This window comes from Suncus etruscus, chromosome 9, assembly GCF_024139225.1.
Source record: "Suncus etruscus isolate mSunEtr1 chromosome 9, mSunEtr1.pri.cur, whole genome shotgun sequence".
Lineage (NCBI taxonomy): Eukaryota > Metazoa > Chordata > Mammalia > Eulipotyphla > Soricidae > Suncus > Suncus etruscus.
The window spans coordinates 101,040,903-101,068,557 of record NC_064856.1 but is presented as its reverse complement, the minus strand read 5'-3'; the positions used below and the strand labels follow the sequence as shown (position 1 = coordinate 101,068,557).

At 52.3% G+C, this 27,655-nt stretch overlaps 2 protein-coding genes across 2 annotated transcripts in view; one reads left to right on the top strand and one right to left on the bottom strand.

The window, feature by feature from the left end:
* P2RX3 (purinergic receptor P2X 3) overlaps positions 1–13,667 on the bottom strand; it is a 31,680-nt gene extending 18,013 nt beyond the window's left edge. Inside the window, exons 1-8 of the mRNA XM_049779746.1 lie at positions 13,549–13,667; positions 4,729–4,864; positions 4,287–4,358; positions 4,013–4,076; positions 3,387–3,480; positions 3,060–3,137; positions 2,238–2,379; positions 1,454–1,590 (exon numbers count right to left, since the gene is read on the bottom strand). Of these exons, the coding sequence (XP_049635703.1) occupies positions 1,454–1,590; positions 2,238–2,379; positions 3,060–3,137; positions 3,387–3,480; positions 4,013–4,076; positions 4,287–4,358; positions 4,729–4,864; positions 13,549–13,667 (842 nt within the window). The remainder of the gene's footprint in view (positions 1–1,453; positions 1,591–2,237; positions 2,380–3,059; positions 3,138–3,386; positions 3,481–4,012; positions 4,077–4,286; positions 4,359–4,728; positions 4,865–13,548) is intronic.
* SSRP1 (structure specific recognition protein 1) overlaps positions 1–26,984 on the top strand; it is a 1,220,984-nt gene extending 1,194,000 nt beyond the window's left edge. Inside the window, exons 3-18 of the mRNA XM_049779624.1 lie at positions 16,760–16,896; positions 17,507–17,692; positions 18,869–18,974; positions 19,280–19,470; positions 19,720–19,950; positions 20,700–20,803; positions 20,906–21,034; positions 21,215–21,436; positions 22,248–22,320; positions 22,787–22,925; positions 23,055–23,100; positions 24,298–24,427; positions 24,986–25,156; positions 25,289–25,377; positions 26,084–26,270; positions 26,487–26,984. Coding sequence (XP_049635581.1) covers positions 16,843–16,896; positions 17,507–17,692; positions 18,869–18,974; positions 19,280–19,470; positions 19,720–19,950; positions 20,700–20,803; positions 20,906–21,034; positions 21,215–21,436; positions 22,248–22,320; positions 22,787–22,925; positions 23,055–23,100; positions 24,298–24,427; positions 24,986–25,156; positions 25,289–25,377; positions 26,084–26,270; positions 26,487–26,555 — 2,127 coding nt within the window. The 5' untranslated portion in view covers positions 16,760–16,842 and the 3' untranslated portion in view covers positions 26,556–26,984. The remainder of the gene's footprint in view (positions 1–16,759; positions 16,897–17,506; positions 17,693–18,868; positions 18,975–19,279; positions 19,471–19,719; positions 19,951–20,699; positions 20,804–20,905; positions 21,035–21,214; positions 21,437–22,247; positions 22,321–22,786; positions 22,926–23,054; positions 23,101–24,297; positions 24,428–24,985; positions 25,157–25,288; positions 25,378–26,083; positions 26,271–26,486) is intronic.
* Positions 26,985–27,655: the final 671 nt, after the last annotated feature.

The window sequence follows — 27,655 nt, the reverse complement described above, 5'->3', positions numbered from 1 at the left end:
CTCTCTGGCCAATTAAATTACTATTTCTGCGATTGGAGCGATAGTACAGCAGATAGGGCATGTATGCCTTGCATGCAGCTGACCTTGGTCCAATCCTCAGTATCCCACATGGTCCCCCGAGCACCACCAGGAGTAATCCTTGAGTGCAGACTCAGGAGTAACCCCTGAGCATCACCGAGTATGATCCAAAACAAACCAATAAATGATTATTTCTTTGGCTTAGGTACGACATCATATTAGAAAATATTTCCACCGTGTAAGAAACCTGAACATAAAATTCAATAGAAGCTCATTGCCTTTTTTTAACCATCGAACTTGTTTCATGTATAACTCTGAGTATCTAATCAGAGCCCTCAAGAAATACAGGATCTTCTCAGATAAGGGAGGAGATCCCAAACCTCCAACCCAGAATGCTTTTCACACACTGGCAGGAAGAAACATAAGATGAGGGTGATGCCATTGCTGGCATCTCAAAATGGAAGTGGGAATGTGAGAAGGCCTGGGGTTGACGGCCACTTTCAAGTGTTCACCCTAGGGTTCTCTTCATTCCAGTGCTTTATAGTAGGGGGTAAAGGAGGAAGGAAGGAGGGCAGATGGGAGCCTTATGTCTTAAGGCCACTGGGCAAAGGAGTCAGAGATGCAGAGATAGGCTTGACTCTGGACTGGAAAAGCTCTGAAGGACCAGCGAGTCTGGGGACCCTGACTGGTCATTCCCAGGACATTTCCTGCCTAACCAAGAAAAGCACCTACTTCTCACCTACCTGAGAGAGGTCAGTGAGTGGGCCCAGAAACCCTGGGAATCTGAGTGTTGCTATAGGCCTTTGGATTGGCCCTCATATTGCCTTCTAATTAGATGTCTCTCAGTTGGTTCCTATGGTTTTTGTTTTAAAAAGATGTTTCGGGCCCGGAGAGATAGCACAGCGGTATTTGCCTTGCAAGCAGCCGATCCAAGACCAAAGGTGGTTGGTTCAAATCCCGGTGTCCCATATGGTCCCCCGTGCCTGCCAGGAGCTATTTCTGAGCAGACAGCCAGGAGTAACCCCAGAGCAACGCCGGGTGTGGCCCAAAAACCAAAAAAAAAAAGATGTTTCCCCTTTGCCTCCTCATCTGGCTTTTCCCACCTCCCCTTGCGGGTGGGCTTTGTTTTTCCCAATAAAGGCTTCTTTGGAGGCCTGGGGGAGAGGCCACCATCATGGCTCATGGTTCCACGTGGTAGAGCGACTGGCTTGTGGGTGAACAGCTTGTGGTGTGAGTTTCTGGCCTGCTATTCCTTCCCAACTGTGTGTGGATTATTTCCTGCGTCAGAATTGCTGCTGGACTTGCATCTCTTGTCCTACTCAGATTGCGGGCATGGGGAGGATCCCTTTCCCTCTCTGGGGACTGTGGAATACATATCCCACCATTTCACACCCTAGAAACTTAACCAGAAGCAGGAGGATGGCAGGGAGATTACCTGAAGTTATAGCCGGGGGACACACTGCTCTTCTGGGACACACCGTCCAGCCTCGTGAAGGAGTATCTGGGGATGCACTGCTCCCACGCCTTATCCAAGTCGCACACCCAGCCGATCTTGATGCCCAGAACGCCGCCCTGAAGAGAGGGGACAGCTGTATGAGTGTCTCTGCCCCCCCCTACCCCTTTTGCTGGGATGGGGCTTAGGGAGGGGAGAGGGGTTTTCAGAACAAATGGAACAGTTGAGCCTCTAAACCCTGCTTTCGGTATCTTTTGAGGGATAAAGGGTTGGACCACACCCAGCAGGGCTCAGCTGTTACTCTTGATTCTGTGCTCAGAAACCACTCCTGATGAGGCTTGGGGGACCATAAGAGGAATCTGACTTGGTTGCACCAAGGCAAACGACCTATCCGCTGTTCTAGCTCTCCAGCCCTGGGCTTGTGATATCTTTGGTCCCTTAGCTACAGCCTGGGAGAGAGAATGTGAGTCCAGATCCACTTCCCCATTATGGGGAGAGTTTCAGAGATGGAGGCCTCTGGCGGCACCAGAGAGGGGCCAGACAGGTGAGGTGGTGAGGTGGGACCCCTGCAGGACAGAGGCAGGTAGGACAGGCAGAAACCCAGTGCAGGTCCAGAATGTTTCCACAAGGTGGCGCTGCTGTACTGCAGGGCCTTCTCTCTGGGGTCCAGGTGTCTCCAGGAACCCCCACTTTCTACTCTCCACTGCCACTGCCCAGAGAAAGGCCAAGCCCTTGGGTTCAGCCCTGCACCCGCTTAGGTCCTCACCGTGCTGGCCAGCTTGGTGAAATTCTGCCCTGCAAACTTGACCACGTCGCCCACCCGCAGGATGGGGCAGTAGGGGGCCTTTTCTGGGTGGAAGCGGCATTTCTTCAAGTCATCAGTTGTGAGGTTGGGAAGAAGGTTTCCCCTGGGGAGGAGAGGAGAGAAGGGAGATGGGAGGGAAAGGGAGGAGAGGGGAACAGATGACAGATGGGAGGGAGGAGCCAGCCAGGCCCTTGCACACAGACCATCAGTTCCCACATGGCAGGTCTTGGTCTGGTGGTAGATGGTCCCTGTCCTTCCCTGCTCTCTCATTACCCTCTGACCCCTATAAATAAGGGTTGTGGGGCTCACAGCTGACAGCCCTCAGCTCCAGGGCTCAGAGTGCTGGGAAGCACTCAAGGAGTCAGCACAGGCCTTAATGCACCCCAAAAGGGAGAAGGGGGAGGTCAGGACCTACCAAATCAGAGGGGCAGAGCAAAAGGGAGCTGGTTCCCCACCCATCTAGGATCCTCTAATTCTAGCCCAGGTTCCAGTCCCAGTTCTAACCCAGTTCCCCTGGTTTCAACCCTGGTTCCAGCCCAATTTCCCAGGTTCCAGTCTTGCACCATGTGGTGCCCAGCACCGAACAGGGGGAGGAGCAGCTCTCAGCACTGTTGAGTGTGACCCTAGAAATAAACCCCAACATTTCCCCGAAAGGATGAGCCCTCTGCCACCCTGCCCTGCACAACCAAAATGCCTCTGAGGGTTCTGAGCCCACGACAGAGCTATGTCTGTATCTCTAGAGATGGGAGTAAGGGCAGATAGAGAGAATGAGGAGGGCCTCACTTCTCAAAATTGAAGAGAGGAAAGCGGATGCTGTTCTTGATGAAGATGGTGAAGTTCTCGGCTTCCATCATGACCGGCCTGCAAGGAAACCGGAGCTGCTGGGGATGGAGGGATGCGAGGGGACCCAGACCCCATCCCAGTGATGTTTCCCCAGGAGTTCATGCAGGGGCAGAGGTCACAGGCAGGAAAGGCAGTGGGCACTGTGTGTGTGTGTGTGTGTGTGTGTGTGTGTGTGTGTGTGTGTGTGTAAGGGGGGGGTCCTCTAGGCCCTGGGGCAGCAGTAGGGAAACAGAAGGCTCTCCATGCAGGCCCAGGACGAGGACTCACATGTGTACAGTGTCAACTTCCGTGGGGCACCAGCCCCTGATTTCACATGTTCGCAACGCTGAGCTGTAGGCCACACAGCGGCCCGTCAGGATCCCTGTGGGTGGAGCCACACCACTGGCTGTCCGCCCTGCCCTCACCACCCAGGGCACCCTAAGCCCCCACCCTAGGTGTGTTTCCCAGGCAGACCTGTCCTCCCCACACCTTCCCCCCTCCGCTAGGGACCAGGCCAAAGATGACAATTCCTTGCCACATATCCCAAGGCTCAGACACCCCAGGACTTCTTGTGTTCCTGAGACCCCACACTCTCCCCTCAGCATACTCTCCCCTGCCTCTGAGTCTCTGCTGCAGCTGTTGCCCATGGTGACTCCTGTAGGTCTAGATGTTAGGGCCATTTGCAATGTCACCACCTGCAGGAAGCCTTCTGGGACTATCATCCTAGAAAAAGAATTGGCTACCTCAAGGCCAATTATATATCTGTCACTGCTCCCCCTCTAAATGCTCTCTGGGAGCAAGGGCTCAACAGTTAACCCCCTTGGTCTTAGATGTCTGTCCAGGCCAGAGAATCCCACCCTCCCTTGGGGAACTGCTGCCCTTTTGGGGGTATCAGGACTGGGGGCTGCACTCACCGCCACCTGGGAAGCGATCAGGCCCACACTGGCTATCGGACTCACAGCGAAATTTCTCCTCACTCTATAGGGAGGCAGGCTGGTGAGCAGGCTTGCAAGGGGGTGTTGCAGGGGGGTTCCACCCTCAGTTCCCACCACCATGGGGGCTTCTGGTGGGTGGTGATATCAGAACCCTGCCCTGGAGCAGCACCGGGCCTCGGGTGACACCCTCCCTGTCCCTGGTCCCCCCATTTTTCTGCCCTGATCTGCCTCTCCAGCTGTTCCTTGATCTCACCTCTGGGCAGACACCTTGCATCTGGTTTTCCGTGACGATCATCTTGGTGATGATGACAAAAACAGAGGTGCCCTGGGGAAGAGGAGTGGGGAGAGGCAGGAAGAAAAGACAAAGGGGTCTGCCAGTGAGGTGGGGAAACTGAGGCTTGGGTTGACCAAAGAAGCTAAAGTCATAGCAAAGTCACAGAGCAGCTGCTGGCTCCAGAAGAATCTGAATGGAGGCCTCCTCCCACACCCTCCCAGCACCTTGGGTGCTGTCTAGAGAGGAACCCAGCTTCCAGGAAATCCCAGTTCAAGGATTCCCCCTGCAGCTGGCAGAGGGGTCCTGCCTGGCTTGGGGCACCCACTCATTAGCTCTCTGGCTTCCTGGTGCCTCCTATCTGCTATAGCATCGGGCCTGGTTGAGGGACATGCACGGACTAAAGTGGGATGGGGCACTGTACCTGGGGTGGGGTCACATAATCGGACACGTCCATGACCCTGTTGGCATAGCGCCCAAAGCCTTTCACCTTGGTCACCACGGAGGACTCGATGGCTGTGTCCCTCACCTGGTACGCCTTCTCGTGCAGGAAAACCCACCTGGGCAGGAAGGAAGAAATGGAGAGCAGGAGAAGGGACATCAAGGGGGCAGTGTGGGGATGAGGGGGGGCCTCACTTCTGCCCATACATAACGACATTATGTCCTGTGGGGCTGCAGGTAGGTCCTTGCATTGGTATCATTCATCTACCTCCCACCCCATCAGGGAACCTTGGAGTTCGCCCCTAGAGCCATCTATGAATTTTGGCTACTGCAGATGGCTGCTTATAGGAAACTGAGCTTTATATAGAAAAGAGTAAGGTCAAAGGGAATAAATAAGAATCGGTGTCGCCCCCTTGGGGAAGGCAGGGGCAACCCAGAGAGAGAAGGCACCAAGCTCCCACTGGCAGCTCTCAGCTCTCTGCCCTGAATGCCTGGCACCAAGTTCAGTGAGCAAATAAGGGAAGTGCTGGGAATTGGCACTAGCGCGCTCTCAGTCCCCTTGAGCTGCAGGAGCAGAGAGGGGCGGAGGTTACCTGAATTACCTGGCAGGTGAAATGTGGGAGGATGGGGAGAGGGCATAATCTTATTCCTTGGGTGTTGCTGCCACCCAGTGGTCATTTACCTGTACTGCGTTCTCACGGCAGCAGCTTCAAGTCTTTAGGGGACCCGGTGGACTTAAGCTTTTTGTTGTTGTTGTTGTTGTTTTGGGGGGTCACACCCGGCGGCGCTCAGGGGTTACTCCTGGCTCTACGCTCAGAAATCGCTCCTGGCAGGCTCGGGGGACCATATGGGTGCCGGGAATCGAACCTGGGTTCGCCCCACGTGGTCTGCATGCAAGACAAATGCCCTATCGCTGTGCTGTCTTAGAGTTAGCTTTCTTTCTTTCTTCTTTCTTCTTTCTTCTTTCTTTCTTTCTTTCTTTCTTTCTTTCTTTCTTTCTTTCTTTCTTTCTTTCTTTCTTTCTTTCTTTCTTTCTTTCTTTTCTTTCTTTCTTTCTTTCTTTCTTTTCTTTCTTTCTTTCTTTTCTTTCTTTCTTTCTTTTCTCTCTCTCTCTCTCTCTCTTTTCTTTCTTTCCTTTCTTCCTTCCTTCCTTCCTTTTCTTTCTTTCTTTCTTTCTTTCTTTCTTCTCTCCTCTCTCTTTCTTTCTCTCTCTTTCTTTCTTTCTTTCTTTCTTTCTTTTCTTTCTTTCTTTTTTCTTTCTTTCTTTCTTTTTCTTTCTTTTCTTTCTTTCTTTCTTTCTTTTTCTTCTTTCTTTCTTTCTTTCTTTCTTTCTCTCCTTCCTTCTTCCTTCCTTCCTTCCTTCCTTCCTTCCTTCCTTCCTTCCTTCCTCCCTCCCTCCCTCCCTCCCTCCCTCCCTCCTTCTTTCTTTCTCTCTCTCTCTCTTTCTTTCTTTCTTTCCTTTCTTTCCTTTCTTTCCTTTCTTCCTTCCTTCCTTCCTTCCTTCTTTCTTTCTTTCTTTCTTTCTTTCTCTCTCTCTTTCTTCCTTCCTTCCTTCCTTCCTTTCTTTCTTTCTTTCTTTCTTTCTTCTTTCTTTCTTTCTTTCTTTCTTCTTTCTTTCTTTCTTTCTTTCTTTCTTTCTTTCTTTCTTTTTTTTTTTTTTTTTTTTTTTTCTTTCTTTCTTTCTTTTTCTTTCTTTCTTTCTTTCTTTCTTTTCTTTCTTTCTTTCTTTCTTTCTTTCTTTCTTTCTTTCTTTCTTTCTTTCTTTCTTTCTTTCTTTCTTTCTTTCTTTCTTTCTTTCGCCACACCCGGCGGTGCTCAGGGGTTACTCCTGGCTGTCTGCTCAGAAATAGCTCCTGGCAGGCACGGGGGACCATATGGGACACCGGGATTCGAATCAACCACCTTTGATCCTAGATCGGCTGCTTGCAAGGCAAACGCCGCTGTGCTATCTCTCCGGGCCCAGAGTTAGCTTTCTGAAGTCTCTGACCACCCCCAACACACACACACACACACACACACACACACACACTCGCGCAACCGGATTTTCATTGCCGCTCCATTTGCATGCACACAGCACCATCCTTCAGACAACCACCCACCTACTCTACCAGCATGAGGCTGCATACGTGGAAAGCAGACACATTACTTACTGTTTCCATGCACAGATGAGAAACTACATCAAAAATGCCCTGCAAGTGCTTTGCAATGACCCCCCCCAAAAAAAAGAAGCCCCCAAACACCTTTCAGTTGGGAAAAGTGTGACATAATGAAGCTATTAGCTCACGATTTTTTGGGGTCACACCTGGAGGTACTCAGGAGTTACTCTTGCCTCTGCACTTAAGAATCACTCTTGGCGGGCCCGGAGAGATAGCACAGCGGTGTTTGCCTTGCAAGCAGCCGATCCAGGACCAAAGGTGGTTGGTTCGAATCCCGGTGTCCCATATGGTCCCCCATGACTGCCAGGAGCTATTTCTGAGCAGACAGCCAGGAGTAACCCCTGAGCAATGCTGGTGTGGCCCAAAAACTAAAAAAAAAAAAAAGAATCACTCTTGGTGAGATGGCATGGAGGTAAGGCCTTTGCCTTGCATGCACAAGGACAGTGGTTCAAATCCCGGTATTTTATATGGTCCCCCGAGCCTGCCAGGAGTGATTTCTGAGTGTAGAGCCAGGAGTGAACCCTAAGTCCTGCTGGGTATGACCCAAAACCAAAAACAAACAACAAAAAAATTATTCTGATCTGAGAAAATAAACAAGAATTAAATAGTACAAATAGAAGAGAAGAAAATGTGGCAAAAAATATAAGTCATAAGAAAGATAGGATGCAGGGGGCCGGAGAGATAGCATGGAGGTAAGGTGTTTGCCTTGCATGCAGAAGGTCGGTGATTCAAATCCCGGCATCCCATATGGTCCCCTGAGCCTGCCAGGAGCGATTTCTGAGCACAGAGCTAGGAGTAGCCCTTGAGCGCTGCCGGGTGTGACCCAAAAACAAAAACAAAAACAAACTGAAAAGAATCACTCCTGGTGATGTTTGGGGGACCATATGGGATGCCAAGGATTAAACCCCCATCAGCCTCATGCAAGGCAAAAGCTCTCCTCCCCGTTGTGCCATGGCTCTGGCCACTACGAGCTCACTTTTAGACAAACTGGGTCAGGGTTATCTTCTGACTGCAAACTAGGGTTGTCAATGGTTAAGGAACAGGGTCGGATAGAGAACAGGGTGATTGTCTTGCACAGAGCTGCCCTGGGTTTGATACCCAGCATTTCAATATGGCAACTAGAGCCCACCAGGCTTGATCTCTGTGTGCAGAGCCAGGGGTAAATCTCAAAACGGGGTGGAGATAGGGAGGTGCCCCTAAAACATAGGAACTAAAAGTTTGGGGAACCTCTCTTTCCTTCCCCCGTGGCTGCTGCTGTGATGACTGGGAGCATGTTAGATTGCAGTATTTGTGGGAGTGGAGGGTTTTGGTGCTTGCCAGACTCTGGTGCTCTGAATATATATATATATATATATATATATATATATATATAAAACACAGCCTGTTGTAGTGGTGTGGGGGGGAGGGGTGTCTCTCAGATGACCGAATAGTGGATGGGCAGCACTGGAGGGTGAGATTCATGGCCTCAGGCATGCAAGGCCAAAGAGGCCAGAGTTTTAGTCTCTGAGCCCTCTCCAGGCCCCAGAGGAATTCTCTGCTACTGTGCATAGAAAGAGAAGTGAAAGGAGACTGGCCCCCAGAATTTCTACAACAGGGGATTAGGGAATGAGGGTCGGGTCCCCTAAGTCTGAAACCTTTGTCTAAGACCAAGTCTCAGGAAACTTGGAGGAAAAAAAATGAAACAGTCTCTTTCCTTTTCCTTTTATTGATCAGAGTTTCACATGATTATAAAATTCACATTATCATAAAATTTCAGGGAGGGCATTAACGCATCCTCTGTACCTAGCAACAGATTTCCAGCAACCATAGTAGTGCCAAAAGATTCCTCTATCAAGACCGATGGATGGTTCAAAGGGAAGCACAAACTTCACAGGTTGGAGCCTCAGGTCTGAGCTGTAGCAGTATGGAGTCCTGTGAGCACAACTAGCAGCCATCCATGAGCACAAAGTCAGAGCACCAGAAAGGGTGGTCCCCCAGAGTGAACCAAATCCCCCCTATCTGTTTCTTCTGATGGTTCTCATTTTCCTCCGGCAAACACCATAGTGTTCATAAGACCAGGAGGTAATTTGCTGGTAGTGGTTATTATTTTTGGGGTAATACATGACAAAGTGGGGCAGGATCGCTCCTGGTAGTGCTGGGGACTGTATGGTGGTGGGCCACTTGGCTGCTGAGGATGGCAGCACCTCCCTGGAGGGACTCAAAGAGACACTGTCCTCAGGGGACAGGAGGCAGCCAGGAATTTCCAGAAGGTGGAAGGCCAGAAGGGAACGCTGAGTGTTATGGGGATCTCAGTCACGCATGGGATAGCTTGCTTCATGTTCTTAGGAATATAAGGGAAATGTCTGTCATGACTCCCGAGAGAAACCAGTGAGTCACTGGATGGATTGAGGGTGGAGCTGTCCTTCTGGAAGGTTCCAGATGCTTTTGAGTGAGATGGAGAAGAGGGATGTTTGGAGGACTTCTCTGAGCCACCGCTCTGGGGGCCTCACATACCTACTCTTTTTTAATTTTTCTTTTTTGGACCCCACAGTGCTCAGGACTTACTCCTGGTTCTGTGCTCAGGGATCACTCCTGGAAGAGCTTGAGAGATCCTATGGGGTGCTGGGAATCGAATTGGGGTCAGCTATATTTGAAGCAAATGCCTTATTCCTATCCTATCTCTCCAGTCTTCTTTCCCTCCTTCCTTTGGAAGAGAGGGGCCTCACCAGGGTCCTCCATGGGACTCCCACTCACTAGGTTTGTCCCCCTGGGGAATGAGAACAAAGTCAGATTCGGTATGTCCCACTGAGCTTTGCTGGCTCAGTGCCTTGGAGGGTCTCCCAGGAAGGAACCTGTGAGGGGGTTTTAATGCCACAGGTCTTAGTTCTGAGGGGACAACAAGACTTTCTAACCCCAGCCCGTAAAGCCGGGAACACTGGCAGCTGAGAGAGACTGTGTTCAAGGACTCACACTATCACCCACATGCCAACACTGCAAGTGTCACATGGACTCATGGGGACTGCAGGTCACCCCCCTTCCATCCAGGTACTGCAGCTTTGTCATCCCCAAACTACAAGTGAGGAAACTGAGGCACAGAGCTGCGGGCTGCAGCACAGGCTGACAACCTCTCCTCTTCTCCTGGCTCGGTCTCCTCCTCAACCCCAACCTGTGCCTGTCCTCTGGCTGCCACCCTGCCACGGGCAGTGAAAGGGACTAGGGAGTCCAAGTCTCAGCACACTTGGAGAAAATGCAACCAGTCTTTTCCTCCTCCTTGTGTCTCATGGGGCGGAGAGGCACAGGGTGTGTATGTGTGGATTCCCCCTACCCCCTCGGTTAAATCACAAGAGGAAGAATTTCTGTATTTCTGTGACCCCCAAGGGATGAGGGACATCACCAGGGGCTGCCTCACTTCCAGAAAGAAGAGCCCACAGGGGGCCCTGGAGGCCTTGCTGAGGCGACACCGGGGCAGGAGCAAACCCGCACGCACTTCTTGGCATTCTCTCACTCCTCTGACTTATTTTTTCTCGACTTGCTGGTTTATTATTTATAGAGCGGAAGGCTCGTGGCAGCTCCTTGGCAGTGGGGAGACCAGAGCAGCGTCCTGTGCTCCCCAGGAGACCAGGAGGAGGCCAAGAAGTGGGGGTTTGTGGTGCCGAGGCGGAGGGAAAGGGGGAGTAGAGGGGTGAGAAGTTGGGGGAAAAAACAGCCAACTATTACTGAGTCCTTCACTTTCTGCTCTGGGACAGGACTGAGACCAGACCATGGCACACAGGCCACCCCTGATGGCATTTCAGCAACTACCTAAGCCCCATCCAAAGTCAGTGCATCCCGGGGCTGCAGAGAAGGCAGAGGAGATCCAGAGGCAGTCCTTTCTCAACAGCTGAAACTCAGGGAGTTTCCCTTCTCTATATGTCACACCTTGCACAGAAAGGGGCTTTGAAGGGGGAGCAACTGTGGTTAAAGAGAAATAATATGGTGCTAAGAAGGGCATTCTAGGGGCTGGAGAGATTATACAGTGAGTGGTATAGCACTTGTCTTACATGCAGCTGAATGGAGCTCTATCCACAGCCCTGCATGCCCGCCCCAACCACCCTACCTGAAGTGATCCCTGAGCAAGAGCCAGGAGTAAGCCTTGAGTATCACCATGTCTGATCTCAAAACCAAATATTAGATGAATAAGTTAAATGCACCCATAGTGGGAGCCTGGGAAAGGCTCTGGCAAAAATATCTGCAGAGCAAGCATGAAGCACCAAGCGCCTGAGAGGGAGCTCTGCTGTCTGCAACCCTCAGTGTCATCACAGAATATGGGGTCTCCACATGGCCCCGTGTGCGCGAGCACTTCACATGTGAAACCCTCCACTCCGCCACCGCAACAATAAAAGGAAAGGCTGGGGGAAGCCGACCAAAATGCCGTGCTAAGGGGCCAGTGATATAGTACAATTGACAGGACAAGTGTCCAACCCAGATTCGATTTTCATCACCCATAAAGCCCTCTAAGCACTCCAGGAGTGATCTCTGAGCACAGAAACATGAGTCAGCCTTGAGTATCCCTGGGTGGAACACCCGAACAAAAACAAAACAAGCAACAAAACGCTGCAAGAGCTTTCCATCAACTGCTCTTTTGTGAAAATAAAAGATCTGGGGTCCTCTGTGTTTTCTGGTCCCTCATTGTGGCTCGTTCTGTGCTGTCAACTCTGTTTCAAACCTTCTTCCTTCCCTTCCCCAGTAACACCTGCTCACTTTGTAGCTGCTGGCTTGAGTACACCAAAGCACTAAGAAACCTTCCCCGAGTCCCCCGACGAGGTCAGTGGAGACCAAGGCCAGAGGTTCCCCCAGTCAGCCCAGCTCCCACTGACTCGATTCTTCCCTTGGAGATGACACATTGGTTATTGAATGCACCACGAACTCCGGACCCTGACTTCCTGAGCCCAGAACCCTAGCCTGGCACTGATGCCCACTGTGTCCTGTGAAAAAATCAATGACCAGAGGCTGGGGAAGTCCTCAGGGTACAGGGGCTCATGTGTGCAGAGTGGGGCTGTGTGTTAAGGGGGTGCTGATGGAACTGGAAGGGCTGTCCATAGGGAGCTGTCAGTGGGAGATGGATGGGCCTGAGAGTAGGAGACAGCATCTCTGGCGCTTACAGCCCCAAGGATCCGAGGGGCGCTCCCAGGGACAGCGAGAGAGGCAGCCAGAGAGGGTGGCTGCTGGGCAGTGGAGGGGTTCCTCACTGTCCATTTGCCAGAGCCAGCTACACCCTGCCAGCTTCACAGGGTGCTGAGGCAGCGTCTGCACTCACCTGGACAGACAGGCCCCTGGGGAGGCCAAGCAGGCGCCAGTATGGAGCATGGAGCCGGACCTCCAGCTCAGGCCATGGCAAATGCCCATGGCTGGGCGGGAACCTGCAGGCTATTTGGTCCTAATAACCCTCCCCACCTGCCAGCCTTGACTCCCTGCCCTATGGATGAACAACTTTCCCTGTAGCTTCCACAAAGCCTAGGGTTCTGGCCAGCACATAGGACAAAGGGGGCCTCACACCATGCCACCCCATCCTGGCACCTCACACTCCCCAGCCCTAGGCTCAGGCAGTTAGTGGTCTCTCATCTTCCTGAGGTAACTAACAGCGGTCAGGGATTCACTGTCACATGGGGAGCCCCCCCATTGTCTTTGGGAGCCACATGGGCCTAGAGATCTGCATGCCAGGAACACCTTTGAGGTGTCTCCCTTCATTTGGTGAGTGTCCAGTGGAATGAACATTTGACAAAGAAGGACAGGAACTAGGGCTTCCCTTGACCATTGTCCTGGCTCAGGAGCTGCGTGTATGAGTGAGTGTGTGATTGATTAATTGATTGATTTTGTGTGTGTGTGTGTGTCCGTCCACAGAGGTAAGGGACTCATAAGGGGTCCTCTGGACCTTTTGAGTCTTGTCAGCAGCTGGGGTGAGTTCTGTGGTTTAGTCAGAAAGAAGCTGACCCCCATGTTTTCTGTCTCGGGGCTAGTGTTTCTAGATTCTCCAGGAGGGATCTGTCCTGCCCAGTTCAGTAAAGCCACTTTTCTTAGTAACCATCCCCACCAACATGGTCTTAAGGGTTCTCTGCACCCACTTCCTCCAACGAGCAGCCCCCACCCCCGTCCTGCATTCCAGAACTGGGGCCTTTCCTCTTCAGCTTCCAACCTTTTGCCTAGGTCAGGAAAGCATGACTCTGAACTTGTCTTTGTTCCCAGGGACCCCCATCTCCTTCCTCCTCTGCTGCAAACCTGATCATCACCCTGTCTTGGATCCCGTGTACTGTTCTCCCTACTCTTTTCCTGGGCCCTCTAGTCTGAGACCTCTCCCATAAGAGCAGGAAGATGTGTATGTCTAGGGGATGGCCTCAGCTCTCTGAAGCAGGGGGAGCAAAGGGACACTTGGGGTCTCATGTGGAGGCAGTAAATGCAGATAGCTTCCCAGGCACCTGGCTGAATCCCACATGCAAGAGCCCCAAGAATTTACTGGGGGGGTGCACAAAATAAATTCATCTGGAGCCAGACTCCTGCTGGGAGAACCCCCCGGCTGGTCCAAAAGGTTGAGCTCCACAGAACTGGCTGAGACCCCTACACAGATCCAGCTTAGGGTGGGCTGGAGAACAACACTGAGGTGGCCTCTCCCCTCCCAGAACCCCCAGACTCACCCCACAAAGTAGGAGATGATGAGCAGCTGCACAGCCCGGTTGATGATGCCAATAGTCCAGCTCTTGACCACCACGGACTTGGTGGTCTCATAGGTGAAGAAATCGGACATGCAATTCATTTTGAGAGGGCGAGCTCAGGGGTCCCCTAGAAGGACCCCGGTCAGCCTCAGGAGAGAGTGGTCCTAGATCTGGAGAAGGCAGCTAGGGAGAGGCCCAGGGCTAGGGCAGCCTGTTCCTTTAATCCAGGCCACCCAGCCCAGGGCCCAGGCTGGCTCGAGGTTGCCACTTGAGCTGCTAAGAGTCCAAGGCCAGGGCAGAGGGTGGGGGACCCCTATTTTATTCGTCTCCACCCCACTCCCCTGTGATGTCACACACGGCAGGGGTGGGGTCTCCAGCCCCGGCTCCTGATTGCCTGGGCTGCAGCTGGCGAGGGCCCCTGGGACTCATGTTTTATCAGCACTCTGGCTACTGATACTTCAGCGCCTTCTCTTAGGCTGCCTCTTCCTTCCAGCTCACCCGCAGCTTCAAGCTCCTGAGAGCACCCCAGCAATGCCACACCCCACAATTACTCCAGGACCTGCCTGAGTCCTCCCTGGCCCCTCATTTTAACATCTTCTTAGAACATCTTCCATTTTGTAGCCATGCCTTGTCCCCTCTAGAACCCCCTCCAACAAACTCATGGGTGAGGGGGTTGGGGTGGGTGGAGGCATTTCTTGACCCCCCCCTCCCATCAGTCTCCTGGAAGGGCTGTTGAGTCACACAGCTGAGTCCAGACTTAGGCTGGCTGCTGTGGGGGGTGACCTGTAGCGTGGCGTCATAGCATCGGGGACTTTGTTAGTATTGCTTTTCATTTGCATTCCTTTCACTGACTGGAATCATTTGTTCCATGATGTGCTGTGTGTTCCGGCTGGCTGAGGCTATTTCCAGCTCACTCACTAGTTCCCTCAAGCCCTAGAGAAGTGTGAGACAGACTGTTTGCTCATTGATTGAATCCTGTAGAGGGGTCCTGGCCAAAGGGGCAATGACCAGGACCCAGACTGGGATGTGTTCGGAGATTCACAGGGCTTTCCCTGGCTTCTCATCCAGGACTGAGTTAACAAGCTGGTATACCTGTTTTAAGTTAAATAAATACATTTATATGATATGTTGTTTAATATATAATATATATTAAAATTAGGGCCGGAGCCGTAGGCGCAGCAGTAGGGTGTTTGCCTTGCACTCGGCTGACCTAGGATGGACCTTGGGTCAACCCCCAGTGTTCCATATGGTCCCCCAAGCCAGGAGTGATTTCTGAGTGCCTTGTCAGGAGTAACCCCTGAGTGTCACCGGGTGTGGCCCCAAAACCTATATATGTAACACACACACACACACACACACACACACACACACACACACACACACACACATAGTGCTAATGCATATCTTTTGCTTTCCTTTCCCCCTCAAGCCAGGGACTGAACCCCAGTGCAGTGACATCCCCAGCCCCATTCTGAGCATTCTCGACTCTATTCTATCCTGAAGCTTGCTTGCCTGCAGGAACCCGCACTCATCCTGAACGCAGAGCTAGTGAGAGTGATTGTGACACAAGAGGAAGCCTGCTGGTGGCAGAAGGGAGCAGTAAGATTCCTCCCAGGCACCTTGTTGCCGACTCGGAGCCCCTGAACAAATCCCTTTGGTGGTGGTGGTTGGGTCTCAGTAATTCCACTTGCAAACAAGAATAATCACTCGCGTTCTGTTCTGTTCTGCAACTTCTGCAAGGGGCCATGCACTTGCGGAGGAAAGGGGTTGGAAAAAGACTAGATTCACTTAAAAGATTTCTAACCAGCTTGGGCTCCCTGGGGAACCCGACACCCGGGTTTGGTGTCAACTCTCGGCTGCTGTGGTTCCAGGCTCCTTGGTACATTTGCGGTTGGGGGGTGATTAAGTTTTAGGGCAGTTGCCAACCAGTCTCAAAAAAAGAAAAGGGAGGGGCGGAGCAATAGCACAGCGGTAGGGCATTTGCTTTTGCAATGTAGCCGAAAGACCTGACATCAACCAGGGACTGCCATGGGTTCGATCCGCAGCATCCCATATGGTCCCCTGAGCCTGCCAGGAGCGATTTCCAAATGCAGAGCCAGGAGTAACCCCTGAGCATCCAAACCCAATAAAATAAAATAAAATAAAAAGGAAGGATCCTGTCTCTAGTCTCTTCTCTTCATGGCCTGTGACATTTCTTCCCGCCACTCCCAACTCTTATTCCTTCTCATCCCACATGGGGCCTGGAGACAAAGGCCAAGCCTGTGGGGAGTCAGAGCCAACACCACCACCAACCACTACACAATTCCTCCCTCGAACCCCAGTCCTGGCCCACGAGAGAGAGAAGCGATTTCCTTGGTGTCCCACAGCCCTGCCCTGCCTCTTTCTGATCAGACTCCATCCACAACAGCCTCAACCCAGCTCAATCCAGACCGGAAAACGACGACGCTCTAGGAGCGCGACTCGGAGGTGGACTGGGAAACTCGCGCCTCTCTAGCCAGCCGTCAGGGCGGGGGAGAAGAAACTCTCTATGGTCCCAGCACGACTTCCGGTGGCGGGACGCGGGGCCGTGCAACGCGGGAAAAGCTTCCCCCCAGTGCACCCCCGGGGTCCCCCCTTGTCCCCTTTTCCCCCCCTTGGCGCCCCGCTGTGCGCCCACCGGCTCGTGCCCAAGGAGATTGCAACTGGAAGAGGTGGGTAGTCGCGAGGTCTCGCTCCCCTTCTCCCCCCGCGGGATGCACGCGATGGATCGTTCCACATTGGAACCTACTGGCCGCGGACGAGTCCATCTTCGGGCATGGGGGGGGGGAAACGTGTTTGCAAACCCGGGGTTTGGGGGTCGCCGTGGAAGGAGGAAGGTCGTGCACGGTCTAGGTGGGGATGCGGCGAGGTGCGGGCTCCGCGCAGGCCCGTGGCTTCCGCCGCTCGTTGCCATGGCGCCCGCTGGAGTTGGGGGTCTGATGGTGTCGGAGGGGAGGAGGAAGCGTTGCTCCAGGCCTGAGTCTCCCCCAAACCAACCCCAATCCTGCATGGGCCTGGTTCCTGGGCTGGTTTTTGCAAAGCCTGATCGGTGGTAAGTTCCAAGGCCCTGAGCTCCCCAGGGCTGGCCCAGGCGGTGGGTTACACCCTGGGGGCCCTTGTGCAGGGGTGCTGGTCTTTGAATACGTCTCTCTTTCTCTCTCCACACTTTAGATCCCCCCCCAACCTGCTTGAGGAGCTGCTGCACGCCGTCCAGGGGTGTGTCCACTCCCACTGGAAGCCAATAAGGGCAGGTCAGCAATGGCCGAGACCCTGGAGTTCAACGATGTCTATCAGGAGGTGAAAGGCTCCATGGTGAGAAGGAGGAGATAGAAAATGGGGGTGTCCACGTGAAGCTGTGGCTTGCCTGCGTTCAATAAGAATTTGCCATTGTTGGATTGCTTTGGAAAAGGACATTAGGGTCCTCAGTACCTGCTATTTCCCCATCATCCCCTGTTGAAGGATGATCAGAGAATTTTAGGGCCTAGAAATTTAGAGGGTTTTAGGCATGATCCTAAACTAAGTTGTGTGTTTTGCTGTTTTGTTTTTTTTTTTGGGGGGGGGGGGAGAGGGGTTGCATACTGCTGGCTCCACACTCAAGGATCACTCCTGGTGCGGTTCGGGATGGTACTGGGGAAGGATCTTGAGTGGGCTTTGTACAAGGCAAGCCCCTTCTGTTCTATTTCTCAGGCTCTCAGTTCTCTTTCTCTGGCCCCTCAATTCTGAGTTTCACAACCTAGGACCTGCACGTTGAGTGGATGTGAAACCATGGATAGGATCTAGACTTTGTGGCCGCCTTTGTCTTCAGCTGTTGTTCTCTTGTTGCTTCTGGTCAACCCAGAATTACAACAACTGGACCTGGGGTGCACTTGTTACTGCCCCCACATCCCCACATGTTTTTTTATTTGGACTTGTTTTCCCACAGAATGATGGTCGGTTGAGGCTGAGTCGACAAGGCATCATCTTCAAGAACAGCAAGACGGGCAAAGTGGACAACATCCAGGCCGGAGAGTTGACGGAAGGCATATGGCGCCGCGTCGCTCTGGGCCACGGACTCAAACTCCTCACGAAAAACGGCCATGTCTACAAGTATGATGGCTTCCGCGAGTCGGTGAGCTGCCCTGGGGCTGGGGTGGCCTTGTCCTGTGCCGTGTTGAATCTCCGAGGAATCGGGGTGCCTTCCGCTGATGCACTTGGTCGCTGGGGGCTCTTTGGAGTAGGCCATCGAGGCTGGCTTGGAGGCCATATTCAGCTGGTAGGGGTCAGCGTCTCGGGAGTGAAGATGATCTACCATGTTTGGCTTTTGGGGAGATTGTGCACTTGCCAGATGTGGAGTCCTGACTGGATGGTGGCTTAGTTGAGGTGGAATTGCTTCATGTATTTGAACCATATGAAATAAAGATCTTGCCTTTTTTGTCACTTTATTATTTATTTTAGTTTTGGGTCACACTTTGTGGTGCTCATAGGTTAATCCTGGCTCTGTACTCAGAAATTGCTCCTGCCAGGCTTGAGGGATCATATGAGATGCTGGGGATCAAACCCAGATCAGCGAACCCAGATTGGCCATGTGTAAGGCAAACTCTCTTATAGGCTATTCTGTCACTTTGGCCCCTGTCATTTCTTCTTGTTTTGGTTTTTTTTTTTTTTGGATTTTGGGCAACACCCAGTGGGGGTTCAGGTGATGCTCTTGACTTTGCACTCAGGAATCATTCCTGGTGGACTTGGGGCACCTTATGGGATGCCAGGGATCGAACCCTGGTCAGCTGCGTGCAAGGCAAGTGCTCTACCCTTCTCATCGCTCTGATCTCACCATTGTCATCTCTATTTTCATCTTAAGTGTTGCCTATTCAGCATCATATGGTATTGTAAGGACCCCACCAAGATGTCGGTACCTGACTTACCTGTTTTGTCAGCCTGATTGCCAGTCCCCAGCAATCTTTTAAATAGTTTCATAGCTGAGAGTCTAAATCAGCACGAATTCCTTTGTTTTGTTATTTTTGTCTTGGAGACACACATGTTGATGATCAGGGCTTACCTCTGGCTTTGTGTTCAGTAATCACTTCTGATGGTGCTCAGGGGACCATACGGAATGCTGGAGATCGAACCCAGGTCGACTGTGCGAGGCACGTGCCTATCTGTTGTCCTGTTGCTCCAAGCCAGTTGGCAGGGATTTCTAACCATATGTATATTGGAATCATTTCTCAGAATTGGGGTGTTCCACGGCATTTATGTTTGTGTGCTAGTCCCCCTGGGTTTACTGGCATCGTTCTCTGCCCTCCACCTACAGGAGTTTGAGAAGCTCTCTGATTTCTTCAAAACTCACTATCGCTTGGAGCTTATGGAGAAGGACCTGTGTGTGAAGGGCTGGAACTGGGGAACTGTGAAGTTCGGTGGTGAGTTGTGGGGAAGCCTGAGATTGTCGGGGTGCAGGTAGGGTTTCAGTCCTGCACCTTCTTTGGCACTCTTTGTGCCACTTCTCTGATTTCCTGACACTTTGTAATTCATTATATATTTATGAGGGGAGCAGCAGCCTCTCCAGCCTGGCCTTGGAGGTACAGGGCAAACAGCTTCCCCCCCTCCACCTCCAGGCCTCCCCCAGCTGGCTGTCCTTGGTATAGGCAGAGGGGGAGGAATAGGGATGTGGTGGATGCCAACAGGAGGGCAGCAGCGTGTGGCTGACTGAGCTTTTTTCCCACAGGGCAGTTGCTTTCCTTCGACATTGGGGACCAGCCAGTCTTCGAGATCCCCCTCAGCAACGTGTCTCAGTGTACCACAGGCAAGAACGAGGTGACGTTGGAGTTCCACCAGAATGATGACGCCGAGGTGTCGCTCATGGAAGTGCGCTTCTACGTGCCACCCACCCAGGAGGATGGTGTGGACCCCGTTGAAGTGAGCACTGGGGAGCAGATGTTGTCTTGAGGTCGGGATGAGTGCCTGTGTTTAATTACCGGGGTGTGCTGTTTTTGTTACTGCATTTTCCATTGTAGGGCCACCCCCAGTGGTGTTGGGCCTGGAGCTAGGTGGGGGGACACGCTGAACTTCAGGGGTATGCTCTGGCTGAGCTCCTGTCAGTGTCTCCCTCCCTGTGTTCAGCCCCTGGAGTGATTACTCTGGCTTCATTGGTGTCTGTGCTTGCAGGCCTTTGCCCAGAACGTGCTGTCCAAGGCAGACGTGATCCAGGCCACGGGCGACGCCATCTGCATCTTCCGGGAGCTGCAGTGTCTGACTCCCCGAGGCCGCTATGACATTCGGATATACCCTACCTTCCTGCACCTGCACGGCAAGACCTTCGACTACAAGATCCCCTACACCACAGTATTGCGTCTCTTTCTGTTGCCCCACAAGGACCAGCGGCAGATGTTTTTCGTGGTAAGGAGGCACTGGACATAGATTAAAATCTTGGGGTTTTTTATTTGCCAGATGTGATTCTGTTGTTTATAACATTTTTCAAGATTCTAACATAACGCTGTACCATGTTCATAACACAGTTGTTTCAGGCACTAGCTATTCAAACACTAATCTCACCACCAGTGTGACCTGCCTCAGCCTTTATTGAATTATCCTAAGATCTACAGTTAAAAAAATGGTTAAGGGGGGGGTTTTGGAGAGATAGCATGGAGGTAGGGTGTTTGCCTTGCATGTAGAAGGACGGTGGTTCAAATCCCAGCATCCCATATGGTCCCCTGTGCCTGCCAGGAGTGATTTCTGAGCATAGAGTCAGGAGTAACCCTGAGCATCACCGGGTGTGACCCAAAAACCAAAAGAAAAGTTGTTGAGGGGGTTGGAGCTATAGCACAATAGTAGGGCGTTTGTTTTGCATGCGACCAACCTGGGACAGGCCTGGGTTCTATCCATGCCATCCTATATGGTTGCCCGAACCTGCCAGTAGTGATTTCTGAGCACAGAGCCAGGAGTAACCCCTGAGCGCCGCTGGGTGTGACTCAAAAAACAAAAAGTAAATAAAGTAAAAATTTGCTGACAGCTGAATTTCAATCCTACACCTATCCCTTCACCAGTGTTCATTTTCTGCCACCAGCTTCCTCAGTTTCTCTCTTGTCCCCCCTTTCCTTTTCCACTGGTGTCTTTGATATTAAACTGTGTTGATTCTTCCTTCCCAGATCAGCCTGGACCCCCCAATCAAGCAGGGGCAGACCCGCTACCACTTCCTGATCCTTCTCTTCTCCAAAGATGAGGACATCTCTTTGACCCTCAACATGAATGAGTGAGTTTCCTGGCACATATCCTGTGACCCCCCCCCCCAACACTCCCCCTTGCGCATTGGGCACAGGTGTGAATGACCGACCTTGTCTTCCTCTGTCTGCAGGGAAGAGGTAGAGAAGCGCTTTGAGGGGCGGCTCACCAAGAACATGTCGGGGTCTCTCTATGAGATGGTCAGTCGGGTCATGAAAGCGCTGGTGAACCGCAAGATCACAGTCCCGGGCAACTTCCAAGGGTGAGGGTACAGGCACGAGGCGAGGGTCCTTGATGGGGAATGGCCATTGTGTCCAGGGGAGCTGGTTGGCTGCATTCTCTGGACCTGTGTAAGGATGTCTCCCTGCGGCCATGCCTCTGCCCTTTGGCTTTATGCCTCCTGCTGCACAGCTAATGGCTGTGATCCTTGATGTCCCACCAGACACTCGGGCGCCCAGTGCATCACCTGTTCCTACAAGGCGAGCTCCGGCCTCTTGTATCCCCTGGAGCGGGGCTTCATCTATGTCCACAAGCCCCCCGTGCACATCCGCTTTGACGAGATCGCCTTCGTCAACTTTGCCCGGGGTACGACCACCACGCGCTCCTTCGACTTCGAGATCGAGACCAAGCAGGGTACGCAGTACACCTTCAGCAGCATCGAGAGGTGAGCGCCAGCTTCGCCCACCCCCGCCACTCCCTCCTGGGGTCCCTCTGGCCCTGTGGACTCTGCAGCATCTTTCTAGACCTCTGGCCAGTTTTCCTTTCTCTTCCCTAGCTTTTGGCGAAGGGCCCTTCACCTCAGAGTGCTTAGCCTCTGGAAGCTTTCCTCTCACTCTTGGAAGTGTTCACTTCTTTTTTGGGGGGGAGGGGGAAATCTTGCCTGGCGGTGCTCAAAGGTTACTCCTGGCTCTGCGCTCAGAAATTGCTCCTGTCAGGCTCTGGGGACCATTTGGGGATTGGAGCCGGTTTCAGCCCAGGTCGGCAGTAAGCAAGGCAAATGATCTACCACTATGCTATCACTCTGGCCCCAAGTCTGTTCACTTCTAGCCCTGCTCTCCCACTCATTGGAAATGCTAGCTCCTGAATTTTTGGCAGGAGTGTGCTCTGTGCCTGTGAGCACAGCAGCTGAATGTTTATCAAGTGCTGGCTGTGAGCTAAACGTTTCCCAGGCAGCCTCACATTTTGCTGGGTCCCTGTCCCAGAAGCTGTGAAGTAAAAAAAAGATGAAGTCAGGCCAGTCTCCTGCCCTGTACTGCTTGCTTGTAAGCAGGTGCATGCTCCTTTTCTTTGCCAGCGCTTTTGATTGTTCTTCCTCTTGCCTGACTTGAGTCTGGCTCTTCCTTACCACTGTTCAGTGTGGGGGGGTGCTGTTGAGGTGGAGGATGTGCTTGTGAACTCCTGGCCCCTGACTGTGACCCCCCCCCCCATTTCCCTCCCACCTCCGCCTTCCTACTCGCCTGCATCTCCCCTCACAGGGAGGAGTATGGGAAGTTGTTCGACTTTGTCAACGCCAAAAAGCTCAACATCAAAAACCGAGGATTGAAAGAGGTAACGTCTGGACCTCGCTCCTGTTCTTTCTCAAGGGGAGTGCTGGGGGACGGTGACAGGGATGGTCTGTAGGGATTTTCTGGCTTCTGTTTCACTCCTTTTCTTTTCTTACTCCTATAGAAAAAAGAGGTGCGTGGGACCCTCGTCCCCCTTCCGGGTGCAGGTTTCCTTAGCATGACCTTAGCTCAGTCTCTGCGGCCCCTCAGGAACGCCCCCCATGTCGTGGGGCCAGAAGAGAGAGGGAGGGAGGGGCTGGGACTAACCCCACTGGCAGGAAGGTCTTGGGCCTAGGGCCCCCCCTGCACGCTGGCTGTTTGTGAACAACCCAGCCCCATGGTCTCCTGGGCGCTGCTGCTGCTGCTCTGTTTGGACTCACTCACAGGCCTGGGGTGGGGAGTGCTGTTGTGTGTGTCTGGGGTTCAGGGTCCTGGGTACACTGGGCCTTACTCCTCCTCCTTCGGCCTAGGGCATGAATCCAAGCTACGATGACTATGCTGATTCTGACGAGGACCAGCACGATGCTTATTTGGAGCGGATGAAAGAGGAGGGCAAGATTCGGGAGGAGAATGCCAATGACAGCAGCGATGACTCCGGAGAAGAGTCTGGTGGGCCTCTCCCCGCTATAACCCTGGGCACTGTTGGGGCAAGAGGGTGGGCACGCTGGGTGCCCATGCTTGGCAGTGCGTTGCTTAAGAGGACCAAGTGCTCATGCATGCTCTGTGTGTGTTTTGCAGATGAGTCTTTTAATCCAGGTGAAGAGGAGGAAGATGTGGCCGAGGAGTGAGTTTTGGTTCCACTACGTGGGGATGAGGTGGTTTAACCTGTAAGATTCAGGGACCAGACTTCTGGACCTGGATGTACCTGGATGAGTTAACTGACTCAGAGGCCTAGTTACTGTCCCCGTGAGGTTGTACGTGACAATGCTTTGAGGATGGCCAAGGGCTTTGTAAGTGGTAGGCACACCGTGAAACCAGAGAGGAGACTCGGGAGTGAGGCATGAAAGTCCAGACTTTCCCAGCACTGGCTTGAAGTCTTGGGGTCAGTTATTACATCCGGGTCCTCACCTGTGAAATAAGCATTCTCCCAGATTGCATTACAACTCTTGAGGGCCGGTATGAGGACTCTGGCCCAAACTGACTTGAACCTAAAAAGGCAATTTTTTCCATTCATACTATTGGAGAATCCAGGTCTCTCTGGGCACCTGGATCCAGAAGCTGCCAAGTGGCAGAGAATCTGTTTCCTTTGTATATTATTTCCTTATTTTCAGATTAGTTTACACCCCCCCCCCCCCACACACACACACACACTCAGAAGCTCTGGTAAGGCCAAGCTCTACTGGTTTATGATGAAACACCAGAAGTGCCTCTTTTCTCCGAGTAGGTTGTCCTGTTAGCAGCAGATTCTCCTGTTAGCAGCAGCTGGGGGGGGGGGGGGGGGGGGGCAAGAACCTGAAAGAGGACAGGTGGATCCCAGTAGAAAACTGGGACTGTCTTGATCCAGAAAAAGCGGGGGAAGGAATGTTGGTAGCGAAGGCCAAGTGTAGTGAAGTGCCTGCTAGTTCTTGCCACTCGGCGAATGAAAGCCAACTTGAGCCAGTGTCTGTGTGAAAGTGCTTTGAAAAGTAGTCAGCAGCAGTAGAGATAGGAGGGATTCTACTGGATAGGTGAATTGGATTGAACTCAATGATATGGGCATGTACTGGCTTTCCATCAGAAAAGACTAAGAGAGACTAAGATGATGAACTCCAGGAGAGCGGGGCTGGGTGGTAGATTTGAGTATGTTCCAGGTGAGATGAGGCTGCCTTTCTGTCCCTGGTAATGGGACTCTGATCATTGCTGAGCTTGGTCCAGGAGCAGGGTTGGGGATGGGTGGCGGAGGCTGTCGTGGGGTCTTCTTGCCTCCTCCTGGGCTGTGTTTTTCTTACTTGTCTTGAGGGACTGATGTACTTCTCTAAGCTTAAGCCCCTCTGCTCCTCAGGTTTGACAGCAACGCCTCCGCCAGCTCCTCCAGTAACGAGGGCGACAGTGACCGTGAAGAGAAGAAACGAAAGCAGCTGAAAAAGGCCAAGATGAACAAAGAACGCAAGAGCCGCAAGAAGCCCTCAGAGGTGTGGGGTGGCAGTTGGGTGCTGGCCTCTACCCTCCCTCCATACCAGAGGCCCTAATGCTCCATCCAGTCTTTCAGATAGGAATTTTGTAGCTAGTTACAGCCTTAGGAACAGTTTGGATATTTTCTCTGATGTTGAGATAATTTGTTTCAGAGTTAGACTGGCAGGCTTCTGTTCTGTTCCAGGGGCCTATGTGTCCTTGGGATCCTGGATTCTAGAGGAAGAACTTCTGAACTTTTGGAAGCTCTCCGAGTTGGGGGGTGGGGGGCAGAGGGAAGAAGGGAGAGGGAGAGAGAGGAGAGAATGAGAATTCTTGGGGAGAGTAGATCAGTTCATGTGTGTGTGTATATGTAGGAGGTGGTCTATGGGGAACAGATAATGAAAGCATTTTGACTTTTTATCGGGGGCCCACAGCTCAAGGTTTACTCCTGGTTCTGTGCTCAGATAACTCCTGGAGGGGGCTCGGGTTACTGTCTGGGGTACTATGGATCTAACCTGGGTAGGCTGCCTGCAAGGCAAGTTCCCTACCCATACCCCAGCATTTTGGTTTTACCATAGACAAAGAAGGGCAAAGACCCCAATGCCCCCAAGAGGCCCATGTCTGCTTACATGCTGTGGCTCAACGCCAACCGAGAGAAAATTAAGTCAGATCATCCTGGCATCAGCATCACTGATCTGTCCAAGAAGGCTGGTGAGATCTGGAAGGGAATGTCCAAGGAGAAGAAAGAGGTGAGTGACAGCGGGGATACAAGCGGGGGCCGCTTGTTGTGAAGTGGGACTGGATCGTGTAGATTTTGCCTTGAAAGCTTCTCACTGTTTGCTCTTGTTTCATGCGTTTGTGTGGAATTTCCCATGAACCAGGAGTGGGATCGCAAGGCAGAGGATGCCAGGAGGGAATATGAAAAGGCCATGAAGGAATATGAAGGAGGCCGGGGTGAATCTTCTAAGAGGTAAGTCTCTGGATCACACTAGCCCAGTGCCTCTATCTCTGGTGGGTCGGCTTGGGCCACCGCACCCGGCTGTCAGGGCTTCTTGGGTCTGGGTAGGTGAGACTGATGACCCAATATGTTGACCCATATGCAAAACAATATGTTCCTGGAAATAGAATTCCTGAAATAATTGAATACATTGAACCCATTTTTTTTTTTTTGAGAGTCAGTTGTACTTGATCGATGGTTGAAAAAAATCGTAATTGAGGTTAATGGCATGAAGTTATTTTGGGGGTGTGAGATGGTGCTGGGGATTACACCCATATGTGTAAAGAATGAAGTCTGCATGTAGCTATGCCCCTGACTCATGATTTTTGGGGGGAGGTCGTAGGGGTTGGGTCATACTTTCCTGTGCTCTTGGTTCACTCCTTGAGGTGTTTCTTGGGGACTTGAGTGGTTCTGGACATTAAGCAAGACAATCAAAAGGAGATGATAGATGTTGCGACTGAATGCTTGCCAGGGAAGCCCCCTCTGGTCAGATTCGTTTTGCATAGGAAGCAGGTTTAAGCTCTTGCCCCTGATTTCATTAACCAGTTAGTGTCCTGCTCTCCCTTTGGGCTGACTTGGCTTTTGGTAGGTTTGGGAAAAGGCCCTTTAGAAGGGAGGTTGGCTCTTGGTGATGGGGGAACTGGAAGGCACAGCTCCCCTGTCCCCCTTGTTCATATAGGGACAAATCAAAGAAGAAGAAGAAAGTGAAGGTAAAGATGGAAAAGAAATCAACGCCCTCCCGGGGCTCAGCCTCCAAGTCTTCATCAAGGCAGCTAAGTGAGAGCTTCAAGAGCAAAGAGTTTGTCTCCAGTGATGAGAGCTCTTCAGGAGAGAACAAAAGCAAAAAGAAGAGAAGGCGGAGTGAGGTGCGCCTGGAATGGGGGAGGCCAAGGGGCATTATTGGAGTTGGTGGGGCCCAGATGGTAGAAGGCGCTGAGCCATGAGGACGGGTAGATAGGTTTGGAAGGTAAGTAAGTCATGGAGTTTCAGAAAGGCTGGGGATGGGGGCTTAGGGAGGTTGTGACTGAAAAGGGGTAAGGAAGGAGGGTTCCCCCTTTCCCTGATCACCTTTGGGTTTTCAGGACTCTGAAGAAGAAGACGCCAGCACACCGCCCAGCTCAGAAGACTCAGCTTCGGGATCCGACGAGTAGAGGGAGGAACATTCCAGTCTCCTTTGTGGCTTGCCCTGGTCTCCCCCTCCCTCCCTCTTGCGGTCTCCTCACTCCTATTTTGGTACCAGTGTCACATGAATTGTAGCCCCTGGATTCTGTGCTACCTGAACAAGCTCTCCTGGTAGTGTTCATTTTATTGGGGCAGCAAAAGAGGGTCTTCCTCTGCCATGCCACCAGGACGACTCTGGTTAGTGGGGAGATTGGGTGGGAGGACAAGGCAGGACAGGATCCGTGTCCTTGTCCAGCTCCCCCTGACCTAAGCGATACAACTGCTGCAGCAGGAGGTGGTCATGTGAGGTCAGACCCTTCACTCCTAATGGGAGGATGGGCCCTATTTCTACATTTATTTTGTATCTGGTCTGTGAAAAAAAAAAATCAACATTTAATAAATGGAACTGACTTTGGAAACCATGTCCTTTATTTCCTCCGTGTTGTTTACCAGGCCCGGCTCTGTGTGGGCAGGGCCCTGCTCTGGCCAGCCGGGAAGCAAGTCTCCAGGTACATCCTGTCTTGTTCCCGGCTGGACAAGCATTGGTTTTCACCCTCTCCTGCCCAGTGGGGCCACCTGAGAGTGTAAGAAATGAGAGTTGATCTGATTAGGAAGTCTCCCTAGCCGTCCTGCTCCATTAGCCCAGCTCAGGGAGGCAGCTCCTGGCTCCATCCTTAATCACCTATGAGCCAAGGGTCTTCTTAAGGCATTACTTAATGGGATCAGGATCGACTAGCACTGAGGGGAACAGGGGGGGAAAGGGAAACATGAGCCTGAAGAGGAGGGTTGGGTGGGAGCAGAGGTTGGGGGTGCAGGAAAGGTGGATCATGATGCTTGAAGCTTTGGCTCCAGGAGAGTTGGTTAACAAATCTGGGGGCTGAAGGGGAACAGGGGTATCTGGGAAAGAGGCCTAATAGGAGATAAACATGGGGTGCCCACTTCGTGCAGGCTGATAGGGCTTTGCTAGTGGGCCCGCAGTGACTTCCCTAGGTGTGGCTTGGGTGCGGCTGCCTGCCCGGGCTGCAGGGCGGCGGCGGCGGCGGGAGGCCCGGGGGGAGCCTCTCTAGGCGTCCGAGACGTCTCGTCTCGG